The 18935-nt window shown below is 36.3% G+C and overlaps 1 protein-coding gene across 1 annotated transcript; it reads right to left on the reverse strand.

Annotated features, from left to right (window-relative positions):
- Positions 1-2264: 2264 nt before the first annotated feature.
- LOC136200782 (UDP-glucose flavonoid 3-O-glucosyltransferase 7-like) lies at positions 2265-4087 on the reverse strand. Its single transcript, XM_065991223.1, has one exon. The coding sequence runs from the start codon at positions 4016-4018 to the stop codon at positions 2456-2458; it is 1563 nt and encodes a 520-aa protein (XP_065847295.1). The 5' UTR covers positions 4019-4087; the 3' UTR covers positions 2265-2455.
- Between the last annotated feature and the right edge of the window lie 14848 nt (positions 4088-18935).

Below are 18935 nucleotides of genomic sequence, written 5' to 3' on the forward strand. Positions count from 1 at the left end.
TGAGATAGGGCGAAAATCCTTCATACAGTCCGGCCTGTCAATCTTAGGGATAAGGACAATGATTGTATCATTTAAGTGAGGGGGGAACTCCTTCCTATCCAAATAGCCCTTGCACGCATTTACAATCTCAGGGCCAATTAGGTCCCAAAAGTGTTGAAAAAAACCCGGATTTAACCCATCAGGACCAGGGGATTTATCCGGGTGCATTTGAAACATGGCAGTCTTAAACTCTTCATAGGTAAAAGGGGCACACAGATCAGCCTGCATCTCAGGAGAGACAAGGGGGTCAAGGATGTCAACTGCGTTATAGCACGAGCTATCAGGGCTTGCAAACAACTCATTGAAGTAAGCACTAGCAATTATTCCAATGTCATGTGTACCTTCCACCACCAGGCCATTGCCATCCTTAAGACGACGGATTGTGTTCCTCTGTTTCCTTGCTTTGACACAGGCATGGAAAAACTTAGTATTTTGGTCCCCTTCCTGTAGCCAGAAATTCTTGGCCCTTTGTTGCCAGTGAATGGCTTCAGCATCAAGCAGAGAGTTCAACTCCTTGCGGGCCTAAAGGAATCTATCAACATCATCTGGTGCATTACTATCCACAAAACAGTCCAACTTCCTCTTGCAACCCTCAATTTGTTTTCTAAACCGCATCCGGTACTTATTTCCCCACTGTTCCATACTACTAGCACATGCCGACAGCTTGGCATCGAGACTATGACAGTTACTACTCAACCAACCCACCCTCACAAACTCCCTAAACTCAGGATCTCGAATGGTATTCATGTAATTGTCCCATATTTCAATTCTTTCTTTATTAAAATCACATTTGCGTTCGTTAGAATGGGCTGGACTTGTAAATCCAAGTTCTGATCCACCTAAAGTCGCATAGGTTAGCATTTTGATGAATAAATTTGGAAAAAAAAAATTTATTTTTAAAATATTGTAATGATTAAGATTTATAAATTAGAGGCATATGATATATTTTTTTTAAGATTTTAGAATTTATGAATTGGACTCTAGATTTTTTTAATTAGTGTATAGAAGCATATTTTATTTGTGATATATAAAAGATATTGATATATTAAAAATTATTAATAAAATTCGGATTTGTATTTTTGATTGGTTTTGTGGAAATGCCAACTTAATTGGAATCTTTGCATTCCAATTTTAGCCCATAACTCAATCTTTACTTAAAAAAGGATATATTAAAAATTCATTTTAGTAGTATGATTTAGTTGTAATTTTATAACTAATTTATTCCTATGAAAAAAAACCAACATAGCTCTTTAATTGTAGCATGCTTCGGAATAATAATTCATGCTTTGCTTTCCTACTAATTTAATTAGCAAGCAACAATACATAGAAACAGAAAATACCTTTGATAAAAAAAAAAGAACATGACGTGAAATACAAAAGAAAAAAAAAAAATATCCGAGACATGATCATGATCATGATCGTAATAATGGTAATCCTTATAAAGTCGATTATATCCCAAAAAATACATGCAGTTGATCTGGGTGTGAGTTTATATGGGTTGTATGGGAAAAGCTAATGATAATATAGACATCCAAAGATACACATTTGAGAATAACAGGGAATATTGCCTAATATATGGAATTGCAAAACTAACAGTAAATGTAGGCATCTATTGATCGCATACACATTTGTACAAATCCATATGACCAAATCAACATGAACAGAGCTGGACCAATTTCAATAATACGACAATGTTTTCTTTTTATACAACCATTCTGTTTTAGTATATATGAAGAAGATGCTTGTTAAATTATCACAAATGCTAAGAAATAAGCTAATTTTATCCTTCTTTATTTACGATTTCAGATTTAATTAGATCTCTTAGAGCGCATTTGGTATTGCTTTCTAAGACCTAAAAGTAGCTTTCTCAACAAAAAAAAAAAACATTTGGTAAATGCAACTGTTCCCTTAAAAGTTAGGAAAGCTGTTTTTTTGGTAAAGCTGGTATTTGTAGTTTTGTGGGATTTCTATTAATGATTTCTCAAATTGCACCCTCTAGTAAAAATTAGGTTTAAAATTATACTGTTTTGTAGTTTCTTTTACTATTGATAGCAGCAGAACAATATTGGGCACCACCATTTATAAAAACACATCTTCTTACTGGTTACTTCCTTACCCCTTGTATCAATCCATCACAAACTTGTAAAACTCAATAGAAAACTTTCAGATTAATGGTCAGCAGTTAAAACAATAAAAAGAGAATTGCATTAATTAGATGATTTTATTGAAGTATAAACCATCCATGATTTTGAAATTTCCTTCATGTAATTGAATTGCAGAGATATGAATACAAGGTAAACTAAGATCTATTTGAACAATGAAAAGCAAGTTTAAATAGTTAGAACAGTCAGTCAGTGTGTATCCTGAATCCTACCTGGGCTTGGAAAGTAATTAATAATTAATACTACATTACCAATCATGTTGCTGCTTTCTCTGCTGCTATTTGCTTATACATTCTGATTTCCTGTAGTAGAGAACTCAAGTCATTAGAAGATGATCCACATTTTTCCATTGCTTTTTTAGCCAATTCAGCTAGTCTTCCTGCTCTTTTTCTCATCTCTACTACTTCTTCTTCTTTATCACTCATCAATCTTCTTACTGCTATCTCTATATGTTTTCTGCTTAAGCATGGCGAATCATCGGATGCCCAAATTTTCCAATTCTCATTCCCAGCAGGAATTCCGAATTTAACCACCTGTGTTACAAGCTTCTCATTGTAAAATTGGTCTGCAAATAGAGGCCATGTTACCATAGGCAACCCTGCAGAAACCCCTTCCAGAACTGAATTCCATCCGCAGTGAGTTAAGAACCCTTTAATTGCAGGATGCTCTAATATTAGCACTTGAGGAGCCCATCCTTTTATGATCATTCCCTCACCTTTTTTCTTCAATTTATCCTCAAATCCTTCAGGCAACCACCATTCTTCCTCATTGTTTACATTCTCCTTATTCGATTTTACAACTTTTCCTACAACCCAGATGAACGAGTGGCCTGAATTTTCTAGTGCACAAGCAATCTCTAAAGTTTGATCCCTGCTGAATCTATTCAAGCTTCCAAAACATACATAGATTACAGAATTGGGTTTTCTTGAATCAAGCCAATGAAGGCAGCTATGCTTGCTTGCTGTTTTTTCCCCTCTTTCAATTTTATCATCCGTGTGTTTATTGAATAGGGATACAGGACCTAAATGCCAAGCTTTAATTCCTGTAACATTTGTGAAATGATCAGCATAAGCAGGCTCCAACTCGTAAAAACTATTCACCAAAACCCCAAAACTTTTCTTCTCAGCCTCCTTCAGTTTATCAAACAAATGGGAGAAATCCGTAGTGCTTTTCACAATATCTGGAAGTTGAGATTTTGTAAGGAGTACCTGATCAGGCAATCCTGGAACCACAAATCTCTCCGTCTCCGACGAAATTGAATCATGAGGCCGATATTTTTCAATGCTTTGAGAAACACAAAGATTGAAGAAACCGCTACCACTAAAAGCGAGCCTAGGAATCCCAAGTTCATTAGCAACATCAACAGTCCAAGGGAAAAGATAGTCAGAGACAATGCAATTAGGGCGATGGTTTCGAAATAGCTTTGTAATCTCAGGCTCAAGCATCCCAATTCCGTGATGGAGTTTAATTGAAATCTCCGGTGTAGGAGCGGCAGACAAATTCTCGCAACCTAGAGGTACACCGGCTTTAGCAGAAGGGAAAGGGATAATCAGGAGTGAAATGTGTCGGCCGGAATTGAAATCACGATCAATAGAATGGTTGAAGGTGGTAGAATTAGAAGGGGTAGTGATAATGGTGACTTTGAGACCATTAGCAGCAAAAAGCCTAGCCATATCGACCATAGGCATCATGTGGCCAGGAGCCATGTAAGGAAGGAACATGACATGAAAAAGACCATCTTCAGGTTGAGCAGCCATGTTTAAAATTGGGGGGAAGAAAGACAAGTTTGAAGGAAGAGGAGGAAAATGGGGAAGCATTAGAGCATCCCCAGATGTAACTTTTTTTTTTTTTTTTTTTTTTTTTTTTTTTTTTTTTTTTTGTTACTTTTTAAAAAGTTATAACCAACCATGGTTGTGGACAAAATTAGTTTGTTACCAACTTTGCAACAAACAATAATTATTACCAATAAAAACTATAAACTATCCAAACAAAGAGAATGTGATATAAATATAGTGGTTGTTACCAATAAAAGGGAGAGTATATAATTTGGAGAGTGATAAAAAAAAATTAATTTTCTTTTATGGTCCACCAATTCCATTTACTCGGTATACAATCAATAAAGTAAGTCGATAATTTCATTTTCAGTCCAATTTATTTAATTAATAATTTTTTTACACTATCAAATATTGAAATAACAAAGGCTCTAGTGGCTTGTAACTTTTAAGGGTTATGTAGGGAGTAGTAGAATGCGGGGGGCTGTCCCATTTTATCGGGATATGAATTTGTTAGATTGAATTGATGGTGTTTACTGTTGATGTCTGCCTCAACGATGAGGAACTCACTACTAGTTTTTCATAGTTATACAGTTTTAACAAAACTACTTCAATATGCACACGTTTTTTTAACATATCCAAAAGACAATGAATTTATTTGGATTTGTTTGTTATTATGATTACTTCGCAACAAGGTTGTAAAAAAAGTTAGCCGTTAATCGGGTGGACACGATCTTTGGAAATTATTCTGAGATTAATTTGAGATTAATCGGGTATTAATCATATTTGTATTTTTTTTATTTTCATTATATAAATTATTATATAAATAAATTAAAATATGAATTATACTGTGTAAAAATAGTAATATAAAATATTTAGAAAAGAAAAACATATATATTTTATTACTATTTATATTAATGTCCTTAAAAAAAATTTAAAAAAGTCAACAAAATAACATTTGTAACAAAATGTATCAAAATAAAATCAATATAATACATTTGATAGTTTAAGGTATTTTTATTAGTTTTTTTGTTATTTAATATTTTATCTAAAATTAAAAAAAATTGACATAAAATTTAAGGATAAATTTTTTTAAAAGAACCGTTTAGGATCATATGGAAGCTGCCTCAGACCATCCAAGACCCTAAACAGATTTATGCCAAGTGACTGGAAGAAATAGGAACGGTGTTCTAAAAATCTCCCCTAGCCGATTTTTAGAACACTGCAAATTATTATTTTTATGAAATAAACACCATTACCCTTTTTAATTATAAGTAATTGCTAATTATTAGAGAATTTGTGTTTTCTGGGTGTTTGTTAGAAGGAATATAAGTGGTGTAAAAGTCTAATTTGTCCCTAACAAATTTTATTATTTATTCCATTTTTTGTTTCTTCAAATTTAGTAGGGAGTAGTAGAATGCGGGGGGTTGTCCCGTTTTATCGGGATATGAATTTGTTAGATTGAATTGATGGTGTTTGCTGTTGATGTCTGCCTCAACGGTGAGGAACTCACTACTAGTTTTTCATAGTCATGCAGTTTTAACAAAACTACTTCAATATGCACACGTTTTTTTAACATATCCAAAAGACAATGAATTTATTTGGATTTGTTTGTTATTATGATTACTTCGCAACAAGGTTGTAAAAAAAGTTAGCCGTTAATCGGGTGGACACAATCTTTGAAAATTATTCTGAGATTAATCGGGTATTAATCATATTTGTATTTTTTTATTAAATAAATTATTATATAAATAAATTAAAATATGAATTGTACTGTGTAAAAATAGTAATATAAAATATTTAGAAAAGAAAAACATATATATTTTATTACTATTTATATTAATGTCCTTAAAAAAATTTAAAAAAAAGTCAACAAAATAACATTTGTAACAAAATGTATCAAAATAAAATCAATATAATACATTTGATAGTTTAACGTATTTTTATTAGTTTTTTTGTTATTTAATATTTTATCTAAAATTTAAAAAAATTGACATAAAATTTAAGGATAAATTTTTTTAAAAGAACCGTTTAGGATCATATGGAAGCTGCCTCAGACCATCCAAGACCCTAAACAGATTTATGCCGATCGACTGGAAGAAATGGGAACGGTGTTCTAAAAATCTCCCCTAGCCGATTTTTAGAACACTGCAAATTATTATTTTTATGAAATAAACACCATTACTCTTTTTAATTATAAGTAATTGCTAATTATTAGAGGATTTGTGTTTTCTTGGTGTTTGTTAGAAAAAATATAAGTGGTGGAAAAGTCTAATTTGTCCCTAACAAATTTTATTATTTATTCCATTTTTTGTTTCTTCAAATTTAGTATACAGTATTTCAAGTATTTATTAATTTTAATCTTTCAACTTTTCAAAATTTAAGTTTGACCATATATAATGTGGAATGAAATTAATTAAATTTAATTTATTCTCTTAGATATATTCGGTGGCGGAGCCAGATTAATATATGAGGGGGCCAATTTTAGTCTTACGGACAGTGTCAAAGTTAGATTTATAGAGTTGAGGAAGGTTTTCTGAAGTCCAACCCATTAGGGGTGAAAACTTATTTGTTTGGCCTCCAACACTTTTGTGTGCAAGATTTAAGAGTGGATCTCGTAGAGATCTTGGGCTAGCAGTGCTAGAACTATAATCTGACACTCCGGTCAGCTGGAACCATGCTGCTTTTGTGGTCATGGGTTTTTCAAAACCCGAGACCGCGTCTTTTGGGCTATAAACTCCCATACAAGCCGCTATCTGTGCCTCACGGATGCGATAAGCTTTCCCGTTCAGTCGGAAGGAGTACCAGTCACTACTCTCAGGTGGTTCTTTCCTTAGGGAGCATAGAAACTCTAGAGTATAGTTGTCGTAAGCGACAGTTCTTTTTGTGGCTAGGTGAAGCCAGCCTTGGGACCTCAGGATTTGCTTGAAATCCTTATCCAGTCCTAGAGAAGCTAAATAGCTTTAGTCAATGATAACTCGGGGGGAATGGTCTTGCCTGGCAAAACGTTTATACTTATCCCCCTCTTCCTCACTAATTAAACCGAAAGGAGAACCATACTTATCTTGCAAGGCGTCAATGAACTCAACGTCGGATTCGGCCTCGTTTTCTATAACAACCTTAGCTTTGCCTTTTCTGCCCATAGTACCTGAGAATAAGAAGGAAGACCAAAACGGACTAGTTAGAACACGCCTAAAATTATACCAAACCACCCAAATAACCAACCCATAAACCTGATTAAATACAAGATTAGAAGCTTATGGACCAAAATGTAAGATTTTGGTCCCTAAAATAGAGTAATTAACCTGTAACTCTTAATACGTGCAAAATTAGTGAGGCCCAGCGACCAAAATATGTTAAGAATGTGAAAAAGGGGTCTTATTGATAAGTTTTTAGTTATAAACTGCATAGTTGAATTTCTGGGCTAAAAAATGGAGGATTTACCCAAATTGAGCAATTTCTCCAAAAATCACAAATTAGGAACTCAAATCATACCCAAAGCACATATTAATCATCAAGAAGTCATAAATGTGCAAAAGGACCAAGAGAAAACAAGCAAACAAGTCAAAATTGAAAAAGAGATAATAAAAAAAACCTAAAAACCTAGGTTTACCTAATAATCAAAAATCAATGTTCTAAACTAAAATCTAACCTTAGAATCGTGCATGAAATCAAAAATAGGTAAGAATCCATACCTTGTTTGTTGATTTCGGTTAGAAACAAAGATTTGGGGGTTAGGGTTGTGAAAAGGAAAAAAGAGAGATAAGGAGAAAGAAAGGAAGAAGATGAAGAAGGGGGATGAATGTTCATCCCCCTTATATATATATATATATATTTTAGTTCAGGATTTTTTTAAAAATCCGGAACGTTGCCCGTCTCGGTCGAGCTGGGCGGCAGTGCCCAGCTCGGCGAGCTAGGCCTCCTGGGCGAAAATTCGCCCCTTTTTTTTAACAAAACAGAGAAAAAGTGAAAAACATATACGAGGGTTCAAAAATTGACAATCGAAAAGAAATAAAATGGAAAAGATAAAACAATCAACAAAATCCATAAAAAGAGAAATAAAAATTGAAAGCTTAAATGATTGTTCAACTTTTGAATTAAAACCGGGGAAAATCCGATTTTTCCCCCCTTAGTCAATCCTTTCTCAGGATTTTGGATTCTTCTCCGTTGTGCTTGGGAGAGAACCCTACGACCTTTTCTGTCTGTCCCTATTGATCTGAGCTACCTTATTGCTCAGATCCTTGCAGAAGGCTTCATTATTAGCAAGCCTAGCCAAAATCTCTTTCAGGAGAGTCACCACTTTGTTAGATTCCTTGGAAGGTGGCATAGGCCCTTGGTTCTGCTGCTAATATGGGGGCATGCCAAGCCCCTGCTCTCTATGCTCTTGGACAAAGTCGTTGGGAGGTCTAAGCACATTTTGATTCGAGTTCCCGTAGGATAAGTTCGGGTGCTGAGGCCTTCTGTAGTTGTTGTTGTTGTAGGAGTTGTAGTTGTTATTGGGGTTGTAGTTGTTATAGTTCTGGTTGTACCTCGGTTGTCCCCCAATGTAATTGACCATCTCCAGCGAAAGGGCTACCTGCTTGAAAGTCCTTTCCATGGTGGTCGCCGCCACAATGCACATAGGTGGGAGGTTGGCTGAACTTAGCCAACAGGACGTCCATTTTTTTACTCAGCTCCGCAACAACTGGGCTCTATTCTTGATCTTCCACAGCAAATACCCGCTGCCTTGAGGGGCCAGCGAGTTTCTCCTCTTGCCACTGCACACTCTTCCTTGCCAGCTCATTGATCATATCATACTCTTCTATTGCAGTCTTCCTAAACAGATCTCCACCCGCGGCGGAGTCCACAGTAGCTCGGTTAGTGGGCGTCAAGCCGTGATAGAAAATGCTCACCAACTGGTGTTTAGGTATGTCATGATGAGGGCACATGCGTAACATTTTTCTGAATCGGGTCCAAGATGTGTGGAGTGCTTCGTGCTCAGGTTGGTGGAATAAAGTGATTTCACCCCTCAACATCACTGTCTTTGAGGGAGGAAAGTAGTAGGACAAGAACTCCTTCTCCAATCCTGTCCATGTGGTGATTGACCCGGGCTCTAGTGTTCTCAGCCATTCTAGAGCTTGCCCAGTTAATGAAAATGGAAATAGCTTCAGCCTGGCAGTATCTTAGGGAACCCTATTTGTTCTCGCAGTGTCTGCGCACATCAGAAAGCGATCCAGATGATCATTTGGGCTTTCATGTGCTTCTCCTCCAAACAGTCCCATTTGTTGAATCAAGTGGATTATGCCCGACTTAATTTCATAGGTGTTAGCTGAAATGTTTGGGGCAGCGATCCCAGACAGGTGCTGGTGTCGGTGTGGTGCTAAGATTTCGCTCATCGAGCGAGTGTCAACTCCCAGTTCAGTGTTCTCATTGTTCCTGTTATTGTTAGGAATGTTGATCTTAAGACCAACCATCTTGATTGGCTTAGTGATCTCGTCTGGCTTGGTAGTCCCGATTTGCTTGCTCCTGCGAAGAGTACGTTCAAGTTCAAGGTTAAGAGGGACACACGGTATTTCCGCTGATCGAGTATGCATATGCTGAAAAGAAAGAATAAAATAAAATAAACATGTTTTCCTTAGAGAAGGAAAGTATAATTATCTAGTATACAATTTCATCATACAGTTTTATTATACAATATTACATAATCCTATATGAATATTTTAATTTGCTTTTGGCGAAACAAGTAATATAAGTTTTTACGAGACAACATGCCACATTCGTATGACATATACACAGAAATAAAAAACGTATAACCTAATTTATTCGACATATAAACAAGTATACGTTTATATATTGACAAGTATAGATAAACAAGTATAAAGAATTATGTATCGACATGTATTATACGTTTATATATTGACAAGTATAGATAAAAAAGTATAAAGAATTATGTATCGACATGTATAAACGATATAAACAAAGATATTCACAAACGAATGCCTAAACTAACAAATCGACATTTGGTTCGATATTGCAGAAGAAATAAATCCCCGGCAACGGCGACAAAAACTTAATGCGCCTCCCGTACAAGGCTCACTAAGGGATAAGTGTACCCCGTCGTTATCAAGTAATAAAATTTGGACAAGTCCAGGTATCGAATCCACAGGATTTATTCCTGCAACTATCGAGCTACTTGGTCTCAAGTGTTATCTATGCTATGTGGGTTTTGAGTTTGTTTTGTATAACTTAGTCTACTCCTAGTTGAGTTACTCTACTCCTAGCTAAGTTATTCTAATTCTAGGTAAGTTATTCTACTCCTAATTAAGTTAAACTACTCCTAGGTAATCTTTCACTAATGCAATTACCCGAAGGAACATGGAATGATACGATAATAATGAAGATAGAATTGCTAAGGCAATTGATTAAAAACCTAACCCTAGTCACTTGTACTCGAGGCGATTAACCCTACTTATCCTTCTGATGTCCCTAGCATGTGATTCCTTTGTAAGGGCGATACTAGCTCTAAGGCTCATCAATTTGGGCCTCATCAACTAAGAGGTTGTCAATCCCTTAGGCTCTGACTAGGTCAGATTCGGCTTGCAATATGTGCCAACTTAATTTTTGGACTTTTTAATGAGTTAAACCAATCAAGCAAAGCGTAAGACAAAGATTAAATCAATGAATCAATATGAACAGAACAAAAACTATAATATTATTAAAGATGGAGAGAAATTGTTACATGTATGCAATTAGCCTAGGATTCATAGACTGTATCAAGCGTTTAAACAAACTATGAAAAAGTTTGAGAAAATCCCTTTCAGGGAACCTGTCTACTGCTGCAGGCGTCTTCCTAGGACTTAAAGACGGACCTTGAACAATCCTCGGTGGGTGGAGCTTCAGAAGTTCTTCAATGGAGGTTGAAGGAGATGGAGGAGGTGGAGAGGATTCTTCAAGGGTGAAAGCTAAGGAGAATTACAAGAATGAAAGATATCTAATTTACAATTGGAAAGTCCTATTTATAGTCGCGGTTCGGGCCCTCTTTCTGACCTAATTCATTTCCTTTTGTAGGTGGAAAGATGTGGGGTCGATCGTGGAGTCGTGGGGGCAGGAATCAGTCTTTTGACTGATTCCCGCAGGTCAGCTCGCCCGAGCTGGCCCCTTAGGGGCCTGGTCACCAGGCTGGCAGTGCCAGCTCACCGATCTGGCCCCAAAAAGGCCATTTCAATGAGCGGGAATGCCCAGAATGCCTTACACGACTGCCGGATGTCCCGAAACGCAATTTTCGCCCGAACTCATTCCTGTTTTAACCTGCACACGAACGTAAACTCCAAATAACATTAGTTCCGAGGCTAAATTGACTCGCTAATCGCTTGTTTTGAGTAAACACTCCGTTTGGTGCGACTTTTGGCGGACCAATTAGCCATAAAAGATAATGGAAATTTTATGTACATGCTAATTTGGCCATTTTTGCCTCAAATAATCAGAAAACGAGCCTAAACAATGAAAAGTAAATAGAACATATACAATTTCTAACTAACTCACACAAAAGCATATAAATGCGAGAATTGCTCGCTTATTCATAAAATAACGCTAAAAATCGTCCTAAACCCGTACCCAAAGATAGGGGTTTTTGACCCCTATCATTGCACCGCTGCAATGGCGTTCAATTTGCCTTTGATGGAGTCCATATGATGAACCATGTGCAGGTGAAGGTCAGCCATTCTTTCAAGAAACTCCTTCTTAGGCTGCTGAGAGGCGAGTGAGATTAGTACATTCATCAGCTCCTTAAGACCTTTAAGTTCGTTCAGAAGTTGCGTGACGTTTATCAGTTGAGTTGGTTCAGTAGAAGAGGATTCAGCAGCACTAGCTCGAGACAGATTGATGTCGTTAATGAGAGTAGAAGCTGAAAGAAGGATTCTTCTTCCAGATTCAGTTGCATCTAAGAATCTCAAAGGATCAACTTCATCAGTATGCGGTGAAGTCTCAGGAGCTAGGTCCTTGTCAACAGCAGATATTGGAGTTTGAGGTTACTGGATAGGAGTTGTATTATTGATGCGCGCTTGATCAGAGTTCGGAGCGGCATTATCAGTGGTGGTACCGTCAGCGATAGCTGACAAGATCAGCAGTATTATTCACTTGCTCAGTGTCAACCGGGAGCTGAGCATATACTTGTGGTTGTATTTGCTCATGGTTGTCTTGGGCATGTGAGTCTTCAATTGCTTGCTCGTTGAGTTGAACAGCAGAAGCATCGATCACTTGCTCATTAGTGGTTTCTTGTAGAGCAGTGGTGTCGGCATATGGATGGCCCATGTTGGGTTCAGAATTGGCATGTTCCTGAGTGCCAGAAACAGAGGTTTGTTTTTCCATCACTTGTTGTTGAGTCAGTTCAGGTGGACTTGTGCAAAAGGTGAAGTCCAGATTCGTAAGGTCAACAATAGTATCTCGAGGAGGAGAGTCATCAAGAATGTCGAAGACAGCGGGCTTGAATGACTTCCTTTTATACCTCTTGTCCTTGTGTCCCTGATGATGTTTGGACTTGGAGGGGATGGTGATGCGCCTCACGGCATATGGTACCGCAAGGCTCACTAAGGGATAAGTGTACCTCGTCGTTATCAAGTAATAAAATCTGGACAAGTCCAGGTATCGAATCCACAGGATTTATTCCTGCAAGTATCGAGCTATTTGGTCTCAGGTGTTATCTAGGCTATGGGGGGTTTGAATTGGTTTTGATTAAGTTAAACTACTCCTAGTTAAGTTACCCCTACTCCTAGCTAAGTTATTCCACTCCTAGGTGATCTTTTACCAATGTAATTACCCGAAGGGACATAAGCTGATACGATAATAATGAAAATAGATTATTTAGACAATGGAATTAAAACCTAATTTAAGTCACTTGTGTCCGAGACGATTAACCCTACCTATCCTCCTAAGGTACCTAGTTCGCGATTCCCTTATAAGGCCGAAACTAGCTCTAAGGCTCAGCAATTTGGGCTTAATCTTCTATAGGGTCGTCAATCCTATAGGCACTGACTAGGCCATATTCAGCTCGCAATATGTGCCAACTTAATTTTGGGATTATCGAATGAGTTAAACCAATCAGACAAAGTGTAAGACAAAGAATCAAGCAATAAAAACAATTGAACAAATAAAACTATAATATATATTAAAGATGAAAAGTATTGTCATGAAGATACAATGAGCCTAGGATTCATAACATGGATCAGAGGCTAGACAGAATATAAAAGAAGAAAAATCCCTTTCAGGGAACCTGTCTACCAATGCAGGCGTCTTCCTAGGACTTAAGGATGGAACTTGAGCAATCCTCGGTGAACGGAGCTTCGGGTGTGTCTTCAATGGAGGTTTGAAGGAGATGGAGGAGGTGGAGAGGATTTCTCAAGGTGGAAGCTAAGAAAATTACAAAGATAAAAACATAAAAATAATTCCTAATAAATGGAACTATTTATAATGAAAAACTAAAACATATTCCTAATGGAAAACTAATTAATAAAACCTATTCCTAATAAAAGAATAATTAATAAAAAGCTTTCCTAATGAAAGACTAATTAATAAAAAGCTATTCTGTTTACCAAAAAAAAAAAAAAAAAGCTATTCTAATGGAAAAAGGGTTAAGGTGCAAAAATACCCCTAACGTCTTGGGCCAGGAGCAATTTTACCTCTAACGTTTAAAATTGGGCAATTTTACCCCTAACGTTGAAAGCCAAGAGAAATTTTACCCCTAACGTTAATAAATTGGGTTAATTTGAAAAATAATTCATCAAACTGTCTTCTCGGTCATGAATCTTGTTATCTACACTTCATACGTATGTCATTTTTCAGTAACAAATCACAAACATTCGTTGGGATGTGAAAAAAAATAAAAAAATATACTGTCTTTTTGTACGAATTAGGCAAAAAAAAACAAAAAATTCACCGAATTTATAAATATTAATCTCAAATTCTATTATTAAATTATCAAAAACATGAAATTCTTTTTTTAGAATGAACTGTTATGTAATTGGTGCAGAATAATAAACAAAAATATGTGTTTTATAATAGTGTTTGAAATTGACACAATTTATCAATGTTAGGGGTAAAATTGCTCTTAGCTTCCAACGTTAGGGGCAAAATTGCACAATTTTAGACGTTAGGGGTAAAATTGCTCTTGACCCAAAACGTTATGGGTATTTTTGCACCTTAACCCATGGAAAAATAACTCTCCAAATATTATCTAATTAATTTATCTTTGGGGATTAAAAATCTAATTATTTAAATACAAAAGCCCAAAGATAATCCCTAAAAATCTGTCAAAATATTCTGCATGACTTTTATTTGCATTTGATGCGCCGAGTGGGTCCTAGATTCTGATCCTTAAAAATCTCCACCTTTATCTCTAAAAATCTGCATATAATCTCATAAAATATTAGTTAGATAATTCACCCAAAATTAATTAATTATCCTACCAAAAATCCTTTTTTAATTACCAAGTCAAATTTGATTTATTTTTGGTAGGTTAATTTCTTAATTTTGGGTAGAGATAAAGCTCAAAATAACATATAGAGATTAATTTATTAAAAGTGACAAAATACTTGACAAAAGTTAGAAATATTTAATAAAAAGCTAAAAAGTAATTTAAAAACCTAAAATTGACAAAACAATAATAATTTGCTATTAAAGTAAATAAAAATAAAATAAAAGATACAAAATAGTCCCTAAAACCGTACTAAAAGATAGGGGTTTTTGACCCCTATCAGATGGCAGAGGTTGGTTCAGTGGCAGGAAGGGAAGAGTCTAGCTGAGTATGTTCAGGTATGTCAGTTTGCTCCTCAGTAACTGTCTCAGCTTCCTTGCCTAGAGTCTAAGCTCCTTCATCAGCTTGCGCTCCAACGGCTGAGTCTTCCTGCTCAGGGGCTCGTATTCCCTCATCTTTAATATGCTCCTCAGTAGTGATTGGATTTTAATGTTGTTCAGTGGTGGAGGGAATAGAGGAGGCAGCTGGGATTCTTTGTTGCTCAGCAGAGGCAGAAGCTCCTCGAGCCTGGAGGAAGAAGGCATCCTTAGGAACTGCAAAATCCAGTGGTGTTGGATCCTGCATTTGACCTTAAAGATGGTCCTGCTTTGCAGTGGTTGCTCATCCACTTCATCAACATCAGCAGAGTCAGGGGCCGGTCTCTTCTGTGGCAGCTCAGTAGGGGTTGCTTTGGGCTGAGTAAAAGAGACCATGGGCTTCTTTCCCACTGACTTGGGAGACTTGGCTACTAAAGTTGTAGGCTCAGCAGTCTTTCTCTTAGTGCTCTTGTTGGGCAGGTCAGTTGCAGCATCTTGGGTAGCCTTACCCTTCTTAGTTTTAGGCTTGAATGGCAAGCTGTGTGTTAGTCCATTCAAAATCACCAAAGTGATTTCAGTCCCCGTTTGACTGTGTTCTTTGGCAAAACTGACCTGATGGTGTTTGAGGATGGCAGTGATGAAGGATCCCATCCTGAGTATCTCAGTACTTCTCTAAAATGATCCAATTAAGAAGACATGCATATTCAGCGGCTTGTTCTCCAGCATATGCCATATGAAGCACTGCTCGAAGTTCGATGCTGACGTGGTTGAGTTGATTTTAGGGAATAGGAAGTTGGTCAGTATGTAGTGAGCCTGACGTTGAGGCTGAGCAAGGGAAGTGGTTGAGACTTCTCCTACGAAGCCTTTTGGCTTGCAGTATTCGGTGTTAAAGTTGATGTATTTTACATCATTCACTCTCCTCATCTTGGTCCCCTTTTCTTCAGATCTAGTAGAGTGGCAAGGTAAGATGGAGTGATGATAATCTGCTTGCCTTTAACGTTGGTCACCATGTAATCCACATCGTCATCAGCAACTGTCAAGTTCTGGTAGAACTCAGTGACCAGCCTCGGATATGTCACACCGGGTAAAGAGAACAGCTTTACCCATCCGTTGTCAGCAATCCACTAACAGAAGGGTTGCTCTGTCTCAACGAAGTCTTTAGAAAACCACCTAGAGATATTTATCTTAGGGTTGTCAATTTTGTTATACACAGCAGTAAAGGTCCTTACCCTAGGCACCTTGTTCTTCTTCTTTTTCTTCTTCGAGGGAGTAGAGGACTCAGCATGAGGATCTTGTCCTAAGATACTGACCTCGGTCATAACCTGATCGTGCTGACCATGAACAGGCTATTCAGATTCGGAAGAAGAATCACTGTACTCTTGTTCTTGATTTCCTTCAGGAGAGGAAGGGTTAATGTATGAATTCCTATCTTTGTAGGATTCGGTATGGCTTGAAGAGTTTGAGAAAAGTTCTTCGTTTGACATGGTGTTCTTGAAAAAATGCAAAAGGATTTGAAGTTCGAGAGAGAAAGAGATTAGTGCTAATAATCAAGCATAGAAGGTAAATAGTGAAAATCTTTCACTATTTATAGCCGAAAGGGAGTGATTTGATAGGTCAATGAAACGGTGGGAATTCGAACCACTCAGTGTCATTTAACTCTATCATTAATGACAAGTTACGGCACATGGTTCCCTAATGATGACGCTTACATCATCCTAGTCCCAACTTAAATACGCGTGCAAACCCTAATTGTGCAAGTTGCTTTACTCAGCAATTTAAGAACTCAGCATGTAAGATAGTTTGATAACCTAGCATATAAGGTCACTCAGCATGCAAAATCACTCAACATATTTCATACTTAGAATTTATTGAAGAGGATTAAACATACCTATGGCTTCTCTCAGTATGCTGAACTGCTCACGAGCCAGTGGCTTCGTGAAGATATCAGCAAGCTGCTCATCCGTTGGGACATAGGTCAGCTTGATCTCACCCTTGAGTACATGATCTCTGATGAAGTGATCCCTTATACTTAGGGGTGAGCAAAACCGAACCAAAAACCAAAAATCGAAAAAACCGAACTAAAAAAACCGAACCAAACCGAACCAAAATATAATTAGGTTTGGTTTGGTTCTTTTTTTTCTTTAATTTCGATTTTTGGTTCGGTTCGGTTTGGTTTGGGTATAAACCGAAAAACCAAATAAAACCGAATTTTCACATAATAATTTATTTGTATAGTTTCTGCCCAAGCCCTTATATATATTTCTGCCCAAGCCCATTTCAATTCAAATGTAACTTACAATTAAGGCCTGCTCAATATTAATTTGTGTATTTAAAATTAACTCTTATATCGCAATCAAACAATTCAATTCCAAATCCAACTCTCTCAACAAATCTAGTCCTAATGCAATTAGTATTCTGTTTCAATTATTTATATAGCCTCCATACACACAATCTTTTACTCAACCACTCACAAAATCGTTGCACTCTCTAATCTATCTCTACTATTAGTCATAATCAATATTTTGTCTCTTTCTAAATTTGCTCTCTCAATTATTAATTTTGTTACTATCAAGAGTCAGACCGACCACCCTCTCCAACTCATCTAAATTCCAGTGCAAAAATCTTGTTGCTTTGCTCCTCCGACGATCACTTACTATTGAGACTAATTGAGAGAGGTATGAATCTATACTTGACTGTAATTAGGATTTTTAGTTGGTTTGAAATTATAAATTGATTATTGGTTTGGGTTATGTTCTGGTCAGAAACTATACATACTAATTATAAATAGAGGTATGAATCGTGTTATTTGGTTCAATAATATATTGTTATTTATTTGGGTTAAGGAGCAAAAATATCCAAACATTTTAGGTCAGGAGCAATTTTACCCTTAACGTCTAAAATGGAGCAATTTTAGACGTTAGGGGTAAAATTGCTTCTGACTCAAAACATTAGAGGTATTTTTGCACATTGATCCTATTTATTTCGTCAGAAATTAAATTGTATCTCAATCGGAAATTATGAAATGGGTGCTGCTAGGAATATGGATCTATATATACTATTATGATATATCAATTGCACAAATTACTTTACTTTAAATGATCATAAAATGTGTTCAGGTCTTGTAAATAGGTTGTGTATTTGTTCTTGTAATTTATAGATGATAGTAAATTAGCAACTATTAATTTTTTCTATTAATTTGTAACTTACAGCACTATTATTATTTTTTAAATAGTGTACTTTTTTTGTAATGTTTAAAAAGTGTACTTAACTTGCTATTAATTTTATGTATTAATTTGAACTCACCACATTATTAACATATTTGTTCATGGGTTACGTAACTTGTCTACTAATTTTGTCTACTAATCTGTAACTTATTATAACATTACTTAACTTGTGGATTAAGTTTTTCAGAATTTATAAGGATTTATAGGATCTATAGTGATTTTTCTCATACCTATAGGCCAACATATACCTACGATTCCATTAAATAGTTGATAGTTATCATTTCTTCAACTTCTCCATGATTCGATCTGGCTATTATAGCCACCTTTTTATTTCTAATATAATCTTCGAGTCTACATTTGATCGTATGGATTCCATGTGCTCGTTTTTCTCCTAACCAAGATTTAAAATTTTCTAATTTGCATGGAATGTCCCATTGATGGTCGGAATTATCTACATCAATCTTAGTGTTTCTACCAGTCTTAAAAATCTGAGCAATTATTATCGGTTTCCCTTCTAAGTCCATAGCAGCATCAAAAATTTGAACACAAAATATTCCTCTTCCAAATCTTAATCCAAGTTCGTCAATGGATCTGGGTATGATAGATGGGAGTTTTGAAACACTATTAAGGCTCTCATCAGTCATGACTTTGTCCAGAAATCCATATCGAAATAGTTTCTGAACAACATCTGGACTGCAGTCTTCTGAGCATATATACCTAGGGTATTTGGTCATCTTAATGGTTCTATATACGGTTTGACTCTTCTTATATGTAAAAAATTTCATGATATTCTTATATGCTTCTGTCATTTCTGGAGGGAATTGTATAACCTGGGAGGTTGTGATTTCTGATGAGTTCTGATTAATCAGCTTAGAATGGTTCAAGGTGGTGGCTCCTGAGAGTCCACTAGATGAAGTTGGCAGCTCAATTGGCTT

This window comes from Euphorbia lathyris, chromosome 7, assembly GCF_963576675.1.
Source record: "Euphorbia lathyris chromosome 7, ddEupLath1.1, whole genome shotgun sequence".
Taxonomy (NCBI): Eukaryota; Viridiplantae; Streptophyta; class Magnoliopsida; order Malpighiales; family Euphorbiaceae; genus Euphorbia; species Euphorbia lathyris.

Bases quoted from the DNA above. Each gene is read 5' to 3' on its own strand.
- LOC136200782 (XM_065991223.1), bottom strand. From the start codon at position 4,018: ATGCTTCCCCATTTTCCTCCTCTTCCTTCAAACTTGTCTTTCTTCCCC.